The following is an 11,004-nucleotide window of genomic DNA, read 5'->3' on the forward strand; positions in this document are numbered from 1 at the left end:
GCAAAGCTCCCACTATTGATGAATTCTCAAAAATTTTAGAACATCAATTAAAGAACTCAAATCCCCCCAAAATCGAGAATAAAGGCTACTTTACCTGGCTGCCGGCTGGGAAAAGCACTGTTCGTTTGAATCTAGTCACCTTCTCTGTACTCCATGATAATACGCAGGCCTGAATTTGAACCTCAATTCAGAGGTCAGGTCTTTAGTAAAACGAGTCAAAAACGAGTCCGTGCACGATTTTCAGCGTACTACCTCCAGATAACAGGGAGGGGTATTTAGATCCGGGATCGAAGGACCAATTGTTAGTGCAATTTTAAATTCCTATATGTTTTGTAGCCAAAACCAAATTCGCACTCTTTCTATTTCATTAATGATTTGTAAGTTCATTAATTATGCATGAAGTAGATCGAGACCAGTCTTAAAAGCCAGGTAACAGCGTTTAATTCAAGAGAGTACTGCCACATACACATATTTCCACAGGTTATAAACTGAAAATGACGTCAGCGTTTTCTAAACGTTCTATCTATTTCACCAGTAGAGGGGCGCTCTAGCTCCCGAGCCTTCGCTCCACGCCTGAAGTCAAGGTCAGTCAGTATAAATCAGCATTCTAGACAGTCTGGAGATAGTCCGTTCCTGCCACCTGGAGATAGTACATTAATTTGTACAAGGAACAGACCGTCATTGTTACTAAACTCCTGACTACATTATATACAATTGGGAAAGGGAGCAAGAGAGAAAATTCATATGTACAGTACATTATAGCATTCGCCTAAGTCAGTTCTGATTGGAATGTATACATAATTAGTCATTTAAACCATAATTTCCTCCAACAGTTATCCATCCTTCTAGCTCTATAGGCCACAGTAGCATAGGTTACAGGTTTGTAGTCAAGCCACAGATTTCAGGTGAGATCCCATGATACACTCAACAATACAACAACACGATTCTCATGAATAACCATTAAGCCATTTGCTAAGATTTCCCCCATTTTGACATGTGGAAACCTGCCTCCATGGGAGACTGCGACCTGAACGCAGCGCCTTAGACCGCTCGGCCATCCTGACTACAGCACATTACCTGGGTATCGGGTTAAAGAGTATGGGGTAAAAGTAGAAATAGGCACAGCCTTCTAAAATCACCACAGAGACCAGTAAATTTATGCACGATACCGACTTGCACTTTCAATAGTCATTTGTTTTTATCAATGAAAAACTCCAGTCATTGATTTAACCTCAATATGGCCTTCAATGGAAAATAGTAGTAAATCGTCATTGAATGAACACTAAACTGGCATCAGAATATGGCCTTTCTGATATAAATGATAAAATTCCTCAGATAAGACCGAAAAAGTGTATGGAAATATCGGCAATCATCAGGGTAAGATTGACAACAGGTCCACATGGGGGAAATCTTAACAAATGGCTTAATGGGTATTTTCAACGCAATCGTGTTATTATTTCTTTTTAGGGTTTAACAAGGCAGCTCACCTGTGACCTGTGGCTTGACATTAGATGTGGCCAGTTCGATTACCCTGCAGACTTTAACCTGTTGCCTCTACTTGGGACGCTTGCGTCCCAACTAGAGCTCTGGAAATGCAAATGCGCTACGCTAAATGCTAATAGTATTAGTTAAAACTCAAAAGTTCATTAAAAATACACATGCAGGGTATCAAATTAAAGCTACACTCGTTGTGAATCCAGGCAACAAGTCCGATTTTTAAAATGCTTTTCGGCGACAGCATGAGAAGCTATTATCTGATAGCATGCACCAATACACTACAACAGAAAAGCACAGCAGGGGACGTAAACAAAATAATTAGCATTTCGGCGTTATACAAACCGCACAATAAAATAGAAAACAGTCATTACCTTTCACCATCTTCTTTGTTGGCACTCCTAGATGTCCCATAAACACTATTGGGTCTTTATTTCGATTAAATCGGGCCATATAAAGCCAAGATATCGTTATATGTAGACTGTGTGATAAACGAAAAAAACTGCGATTTCACAACGTAACGTCATTTTTTAAAATTCAAAAAGTAGACGATAAACTTTCACAAAACACTTCGAAATACTTTTGTAATGCAACTTTAGGTATTAGTAAACGTTAATAAGCGATCAAATTAATCACAAGACGAAGTGAAGTATATTCTATAGCTGTCCGTCTGGAAAAATGTCCGGCTAGAAACTCAACCAAAATATCAGGTCCTAGACCTGAAGAACTGCGCTGCCTTGTATCTGTTTGACCAAGAAACAAATCGTAGGCAAATGACAAGACTCTAGACACCGTGTGGAAGCTGTAGGTACTGCAACCTCAGCCTCATTAATTGTGGTTCACCTTTATCAATGGGTTCAAGTCGCGCAGCAATATATTTTTCCATTTTCAGTGATCAGTTTTTCCTGCGCTTTCCGATGAAACGCACGTTATGTTATAGCCACAGCCGTGATTTAACCAGTTTTATAAACGTCTGAGTGTTTTCTATCCACACATACTAATCATATGCAAATACTATATTCCTGGCATGAGTAGCAGGGCGCTGAAATGTTGCGCGATTTTTAACAGAATGTTCAAAAAAGTAGAGGGTAGGAGGAACAGGTTAATCAGACTCACTTTAACTTTATATAGTGCACCAAGAAATAGTTTCTCACTTACGACCACACCGGCCTGAGTACGCCTGGTTTCGTCTGATCATGGAAGCTAAGCAGGGTCGGGCCTGGTTAGTACTTGGATGGGAGACCGCCTGGGAATACCAGGTGCTGTAAGCTTTTGTCAACTCTTTGTCCGTTTTTTCCCACAAGGCTGAAATATGTGCCCTCGCTTTGAAATAAGTAAGCAAGGTTAGTTTGTATTTCATCCAACAATCTGTGCTGCAAATTATGACGACAGTATATGCAATTTCTTCCACTTTTTGAGTGACACAAAGATGCTTATCTAAATGGTGAAAATGCAACAGCTGTTAATCAGACTCACTTTGACTTTATATAGTGCACCAAGAGATACTTTCTCTCTTACGACCACACCGGCCTGAGTACGCCTGCTCTCGTCTGATCTCGGAAGCTAAGCAGGGTCAGGCCTGGTTAGTACTTGGATGGGAGACTGCCTGGGAATACCAGGTGCTGTAAGCTTTTTGTCAACTCTTTGTCCGTTTTTTACCACAAGGCTGAATGAAATATGTGCCCTCGCTTTGAAATAAGTTAGTGCCTCTCAGGAGTCATGCTGCTTAGCAGTAATAATAAGATGATGAAATAACAATTTATAATAAACCCTCTCAAATGCAAACCTTCTGGAGCTGAGCAAAGATCAAGGAAAATAAGAAAACAGATGTACTTAATAACAAATGAATGAGGGGAACATTTCATTTTATTGCATTATAATGAGTTAATGAGTTACTTCATTGTTTTTCAGTTGTAAAATTATCACTTTCTGTAGGCTATGCCTGGTGGCCCATTCACTCCTAACAAGCCTGTTGTCGTGGCCAAGTGGTTATGGCGATGGACTCGAAATCCATTAGGGTCTTCCTGCGCAGGTTTGAATCTTGCCGACAACAAAAATGCATTTTCTTGACCCCTCCGGGCATTTCTAGACCATTAGTTGTCCATTAGGGATAGGACTGCAGGCCATCAATCCCACCTCACACCTTTACACACCTGGTTATCCATCCTTCTAGCTCTATAGGCCACAGTAGCATAGGTTACAGGTTTGTAGTCAAGCCACAGATTTCAGGTGAAGTCCCATGATACACTCAACAATACAACAACACGATTCTCATGAATAATCATTAAGCCATTTCCCCCATTTTGACATGTGGAAACCTGTTGTCACTCTTACCCTGACGGATAGCTCCAGACACTTTTTTGGTCCTATCTGAGGCATTTTTAAATTCATGTCAAAATGGCCATATTCTGAAGACACTCTTAAAGCCTGCAGGGTAATCGAACTGGCCACATCTAATGTCAAGCCACAGGTCATAGGTGAGAAACCTTGTTAAACCCTAAAAGAAAAAGAAAAACACGATTGCATTGAAAATAACCATTAAGTCATTCAGGTCGCAGACTCCCCTATAGGCATGGTTTGAAACCCACTCCTGACAACTTTTTAGCGCCTGCATGTCATGCACCTTTGTCAAATCCAGTTGAAAAATAAATGACTTAAGGTAATGTAAATGACACCTAGTTAATATGAGTAGTGAATTACTATCGTATTTTTAATATTCTGCAAAAACAAAAACACTGTGCCTGTGTCAATGATAGTTCAGCAACAATTATTTAAACATTATTACCAGCCATTTTCTCTGTCCCCCATGTCCCCTGGTGTACGATGGCAGCCTGTTGTCAGAGTGTAACAGAGACTGCTCCTGCTTGGCTGGGGAGTGGGACCCTGTGTGTTCAGACAATGGCATCACCTACACCTCCCCCTGCCTCGCAGGTTGCTCCAGCTTTACAGGTTACAGCAAGAACACGGTACCAATACTATTAATGTACTGGCACCGAATACAAAACATGAGTGTACAAAACATTCACAGTGATGATGGCCCATATTGACTCCAATGCTTCCCACAATTGTGTCAAGTTGGCTGTATGTCTTTTGAGTGGTGGACCATTCTTGATACACATGGGAAACTGTTGAGCGTAAAAAAAACAGCAGCGGTGCAGTTCTTGACACAAACTGGTACCCCTGGCACCGACTACCATGCCCCGTTGAAAGGCACGTAAATATTTTGTCTTGCCCATTCACCCTCTGAATGGCACACATACACAATCCAAGTCTAAATTGTCTCAAGCCTTACAATATTTTTTTAACCTGTCTCCTCTTCTTTATCTATACTGATTTAAGTGGATTTAACTAGTGACATCCATAAGGGATTATAGCTTTAACCTGGATTCACCTGGTCAGCATATGTCATGGAAAGAGCAGGTGTTCTTAATGTTTTATACACTCAGTGTAAATAAGTTATTTTTCAACCATTAACTGGGGCCTTGTTGAGGCCTTATCTAAGTAAGTAATGGCTGATTGACAATAAAGTATTATTTTGATGTATGGGAAAAAATATGGTATGCAATCCCTATGTAGAGAAGGTTCTCTCTGGTAGTTGTTCAATATGACTACAACTTTTACAGCTTTTACAGGGCACTGTGGTAAAATGGATGTTTAATCTCAGTGTGACTCCCTGTTTAAATAAAAGTTCAATAAAATTTTAAAAACATCAACACACACACAGGATATGGGGTACACATGCTATCACATCATTACATATTAGGCCCTACTGGACCTGCATTCCAGCACCATTCCAGCATCTGGAATTGACTCATGTTTGAGGTGGGGGATCAATACATGTGGGGGAAGAGGTGGCTGTCGAATGTATGATTCTGATATGTACAGGTAAGTTTATGTTTGTGTCCGTAATCTGAGGTGTGTTTGAATATGAATGAGCAGCAGTGTTGTGATCTGTCCTATCCAGTCCTTGCAGAGTGATCTTCCTTGGCCTAATCACATGTCTCAGTGGCTCCTCCTCAGGAGGGAGGGAGACACCACCACGGGACAGACCCCACACTCACCGCTAGAGATCGAACTTCAGACTCCCTCCAAAACCACTGGACCCCTCAACACACCGAAAGAGATTACAGTGCACACCCTTAGAGGGAGCCGGAACAGGATAACTCCCTCCACCCTCACAAAGACACAGAGGAGGATGAACTATCCAACACCCAGGGAGAGAGAACGAGTGACCTCAGTCGAACACAGTCCGAAAGAGGAGGTGGAAGAGGCATTCGATAGAGGAGGAGGTTACCCCAGAGGCCATTCCTCCTGTTCATGTGAGCAAGAAAGAGCAGAAGGCTTCTGATCAGCCAAATGGCAGGCAGAGGGAGAGGTCATAGTGATTCACACCCACAGAGAGAAAGACAACCCACACAAGCTCTTGGTTGAGATGAACCACACAGAGGTAGAGGCAGAGGGCTTTCAGGGCTAGCCAGTCAGCCTGCCTGCTCTAATCCTCAAGTCAATTGTATTTAAATTCATGTTCATTAAAGGTTTTTATTCAATAATTGAAAAGTCCCATTTACTTAATGATCATTTTTCACTGTCTTCAACCCTCAAGAACCAGGGTGTCCATGGTCACCCTTTTACTGGGCAAACACAACTTTGCATATCATCATAGAATAGGCCGAAACATTAATCTTTTAATCTTGCTTGAATAAAACAATGCATTTTTTTATAGTGAGCAAGAGTTGGGCTTTTTCCTTTGCTATGATGATTCAAATGTTTTGATTGCACCTCAACGTCCGTTTTTTTGTTGTGAAATAATACATATTTTTTTAATGTACAAAGTAAATTATTCAAAGCATTAAAATTGGGATGTTTCCCACTTATTTACACAACCTACTCCACACTTGCAAAGTGAAAGTTTATAGAAAATAAATGCTTTTTATAGAAAATAAAATGCGAATAATTTAATGGTCTATGGTTCAATCCCATTTCTGCAGGTGTGATGAATAATTAATATTGTTCCTCCTCTTCCTTGTGGCAGGCGCAGCAGCACACTGCCCTCCAAAGCCTGCAAAACAATCGCAGGACTGCCCCTTTCCTAGCTCTGCATGGAACATCCAGTGTTACGTCCTTGGTGACGTGTGGGGTGACATCCGGGATGACCACAGCAACATCCTCTGGAAAGGGAAAAAAGAGGATCAGGATGTAAACAAATGCAAACCGTAGCTTCTAAACACTGGCCAGTTGAAAGGTTCTACTAAGATGTCATGACAAACGGCACCTGTCAGAGTGCTCTCTAAGTGTTACTCACCTGCTTGGATGTCAGCTGGCAGAGTGGCGAAGACGGCCATCGTGAGAGTCCTTTCTTCAGGTGTGACGTCCACAACCTCCAAGAGGGAAGAGATGGGCTCTGCCTCTGTATTAGGGGTGATGTCCACAACATTCAGGTGGGAAGAACCCAGATCTGCCTCTGTATTAGGGGTGACGTCCACCACATTCAGGTATGAAGAAGCCAGATCTGCCTCTGTGTTAGGGGTGATGTCCACAACCTCCAGGTGGGAAGAACCCGGATCTGCCTCTGTGTTAGGGGTGATGTCCACAACCTCCAGGTGGGAAGAAGCCAGATCTGCCTCTGTGTTAGTGGTGATGTCCTCAACCTCCAGGTGGGAAGAAGCCAGATCTGCCTCTGTGTTAGGGGTGATGTCCACAACCTCCAGGTGGGAAGAAGCCAGATCTGCCTCTGTGTTAGTGGTGATGTCCTCAACCTCCAGGTGGGAAGAACCCGGATCTGCCTCTGTGTTAGGGGTGATGTCCACATTCAGGTGGGAAGAACCTCTGCCTCTGTGTTAGGTGGGAAGAAGCTGGTGGGGAACCAGATCTGCCTCTGTGGGAAGAACCCGGATCTGCCTCTGTGGTGATGTCCACAACATTCAGGTGGGAAGAACCCAGATCTGCCTCTGTGTTGAGTGGTGATGTCTGTGTTAGTGGTGATGTCCTCAACCTCAGGTGGGAAGAACCCAGATCTGCCTCTGTGTTAGTGGTGATGTCCCTGAACCTGCCTCCAGGTGGGAAGAACCCGGATCTGCCTCTGTGTTAGTGGTGATGTCCACCTCAACGGATCTGCAGGTGGGAAGAAGAACCCATCTGCCTCTGTGTTATCTGCCTCTGTGTTTAGTGGTGATGTCCACAACATTCAGGTGGGAAGAACCCAGATCTGCCTCTGTGTTAGTGGTGATGTCCACAACCTCCAGGTGGGAAGAACCCAGATCTGCCTCTGTGTTAGTGGTGATGTCCAGGTGGGAAGAACATCTGCCTCTGTGTTAGTGGTGATGTCCTCCAGGTGGGAAGAACCCGGATCTGCCTCTGTCTGCCTCTGCCTCTGTGTTAGTGGTGATGTCCCAATATTGCTGCTGTCCATGGTCCTGAAATTTACAATCTTGCCTATTTGCATATGTACGACTGTCCAAACTTGACCCCACACACATACACAAACATTAATGCTAATCTCTCACACACTTTTGAACATTGCACATCCTGCAACAACACACTGAAAGAGCATTTTATTCCAAGTGTGTTTGTGTTTGAATAAAGACCCGAAGAATGAAATCAATGTGTGGATGTTGATTGGACAATGTATATGTGCTTTGCAGAAGCCATTCACTATGATGAAACTGGCTCTCATGAGGAAGACCCAGAGTTACCTTTGCTGCAGAGGATAAGTTGGCAGCGATTAAAGCTGTGAGTCTTTCTGGGTAAGTCTCCAAAAGCTTTGCACCCTGGGATTGTAACATATTTTCAATATCACAATATATACAGTACCATTCAAAAGTCTGGACACACCTACTCATTTAAGGGTTTTTCTTTATTTTTACAATTGTTTACATTTTAGAATAATAGTGAAGACATCAAAACTATGAAATAGCACAATTGGAATCACGTATTAAGAAAAAAGTATTTATAAAATATATTTTATATTTGAGAATCTTTGAAGTAGCCATCCTTTTCCTTGACCACTTTGCACACTCTTGGCATTTTCTCAAACCTTTTCATGAGGTAGTCTCCTGGAATGTTTTGCAATTAACAGGTGTACCTTCTTAAAAGTGAATTTGTGGAATTTCTTTCCTTCTTAAAGTGTTTGAGCAAATAGGATGTGTTGTGACAAGGTAGGGATGGTTTACAGAAGATAGCCCTATTTGGTAAAAGACCAAGTCCATATTATGCCAAGAACTGCTCAAATAAGCAAAGAGAAACAACATTGTTACTTAAGTCATGAAGGTGAGTCAATACGGAAAATTTCAAGAACTTTGAAAGATTCTTCTAGTGCAGTCGCAAAAACCATGAACCGCTATGATGAAACTGGCTCTCATGAGGAAGACCCAGAGTTACCTTTGCTGCAGAGGATAAGTTCAGTAGAGTTAACTGCACCTCAGATTGGAGCCCAAATAAATTCTTCACAGAGTTCAAGAAACACACACATCTCAACATGCACTGTTCATAGGAGACTGCATGAATCAGGCCTTCATGGTCGAATTGCTCCATTGAAACCACTACTAGAGGACGGACTCCAATAATAAGAAGAGACTTGCTTGGGCCAAGAAACACGAGCAATGGACCTTAGACTGGTGGAAATCTGTCCTTTGGTCTGATGAGTCCAAATTGGAGATTTTTGCCTTTCAATGTGTGTGTAAAGAATCCAGGGTGTTTAGTTGGGTCTACTCTTCATTATAAAACTATTTGTTGAATTGTTTTAAAATCCATCAGAAGCTGAATAAGTCTTGACGGGGACAGAGCTTGTTTTGCCAAGGAAAGTGAAAAGGACTGAGGGAAAGTAAAATGGAAAGTACATGGAAAGGAACATGGAAGAACCTCAAAGAACATTGCATTTTCAAGATCATGTAACATCAAAATGCATCTTATATTCCTGCCCTTACAGAAAAACCACATGATTTCAACTGACATTTTATGTGAAATCATGTGAAAACATGTTTTGGAACACAATGTGATCACATTTTCATGTGTAGTTTAATGTAATCACATGTTGCTTTACATGTTATCACATTATCTTCACATAAGATTACATGAAAACATGTTTTTGGAACACTTCCCGTGTTCACATGTGAAATTCATGTGATTTTTGCGTAAACGCCCTGCAGTTCCACACTCAAGGTTCTTAATAATGCTTTAAATGCACATGTACGATTGTGCATGTGTAATGGCTTGAAAACAAAGTAACTAAAAACAGACACCCATTTATTATTTATCTCCCCTAATTGTTTCTGTATTTGTCTTAATGTATCTAAATGGTATTTTCTACATACTTTATCGTCAGCAGTCCATCAGGCCAATAGATGGCGCTGTTGCACTGTTGTAGCCGGAGAAACAGCAAGTTCTGGCCAAGAGCTCACCATTCTGCAGAATAAGGACCAGAACTTTACAGAGGTAAACTGTGTCTGTTCTTTTACTATTACAGGTACGTAACAGCACTTCAAACGTTCAAATATATACACAATATTTAATAACATGCTATTTAACAACGTTGTCCAGATATTATCACGTTAGGAAAGTTTTGTTTTGGCTTTGTGTCGAACTGAGTGAGAGAAGAAGGTGATTTACATTGAGTGAGAGTGTATGTTAGCTTGATGCTAGCTGAGGTAAAAAAAAACATTTACGAGTCACAGAGACTATGTTTACTGAGTAGTTTACTTGTACTGGATTTAGTCTAGGAGATTTTTATTATCAAGAATCCATTTGTTAGGGATTTCTGAGTTGGTTTTACATGTTATTGGTTGTTTTGTGTAAAATTGAATTTTTTTGACCCCTCCTTAGGTGCAAGTTTAGTCGTGTCTCTTTTACCAATCACATCCTCTCAGATCTCCACAAGTACATAGGGATTAGTTGTCCATTTGGGATAGGATCCCACCTCACACCTTTACACACCTGGTTATCCATCCTTCTAGCTCTATAGGCCACAGTAGCATAGGTTACAGGTTTGTAGTCAAGCCACAGATTTCAGGTGAGATACGTATACATATGAGATGAATAATGTAGGGTAAGTAAACATTATATTAGGTAGCATTGTTTAAAGTGGCTAGTGATATATTTTACATCATTTCCCATCAATTCCCATTATTAAAGTGGCTGGAGTTGAGTCAGTGTCAGTGTGTGGCAGCAGCCACTCAATGTTAGTGGTGGCTGTTTAACAGTCTGATGGCCTTGAGATAGAAGCTGTTTTTCAGTCTCTCGGTCCCAGCTTTGATGCACCTGTACTGACCTCGCCTTCTGGATGATAGCGGGGTGAACAGGCAGTGGCTCGGGTGGTTGTGGTCCTGATGATCTTTATGGCCTTCCTGTAACATCGGGTGGTGTAGGTGTCCTGGAGGGCAGGTAGTTTGCCCCGGTGATGCGTTGTGCAGACCTCACTACCCTCTGGAGAGCCTTACGGTTGTGGGCGGAGCAGTTGCCGTACCAGGCGGTGATACAGCCCGACAGGATGCTCTCGATTGTGCATCAACAATACAA

At 41.8% G+C, this 11,004-nt stretch overlaps 1 protein-coding gene, 1 non-coding gene and 2 pseudogenes across 2 annotated transcripts; 3 read left to right on the forward strand and 1 right to left on the reverse strand.

Moving 5' to 3' along the window:
- The first annotated feature begins 2,646 nt into the window (after positions 1-2,646).
- On the forward strand, positions 2,647-2,765 carry LOC135569722 (5S ribosomal RNA; annotated as a pseudogene).
- Positions 2,766-3,006: 241 nt separating this feature from the next.
- On the forward strand, positions 3,007-3,125 carry LOC135569723 (5S ribosomal RNA; annotated as a pseudogene).
- Positions 3,126-3,465: 340 nt separating this feature from the next.
- trnas-cga (transfer RNA serine (anticodon CGA)) lies at positions 3,466-3,547 on the forward strand. Its single transcript has one exon. It is a non-coding gene; the product is annotated as a tRNA-Ser (tRNA).
- A 2,746-nt stretch (positions 3,548-6,293) lies between these two features.
- On the reverse strand, positions 6,294-7,903 carry LOC135569720 (uncharacterized). The gene is made up of 3 exons (XM_065016054.1): positions 7,731-7,903; positions 6,797-7,326; positions 6,294-6,662 (listed from the first exon to the last, which is right to left on the reverse strand). The coding sequence occupies exons 1-3, from the start codon at positions 7,901-7,903 to the stop codon at positions 6,496-6,498; spliced, it is 870 nt and encodes a 289-aa protein (XP_064872126.1). The 3' UTR covers positions 6,294-6,495.
- Between the last annotated feature and the right edge of the window lie 3,101 nt (positions 7,904-11,004).

Source organism: Oncorhynchus nerka, unplaced genomic scaffold (assembly GCF_034236695.1).
Source record: "Oncorhynchus nerka isolate Pitt River unplaced genomic scaffold, Oner_Uvic_2.0 unplaced_scaffold_1163, whole genome shotgun sequence".
NCBI classification, from domain to species: domain Eukaryota; kingdom Metazoa; phylum Chordata; class Actinopteri; order Salmoniformes; family Salmonidae; genus Oncorhynchus; species Oncorhynchus nerka.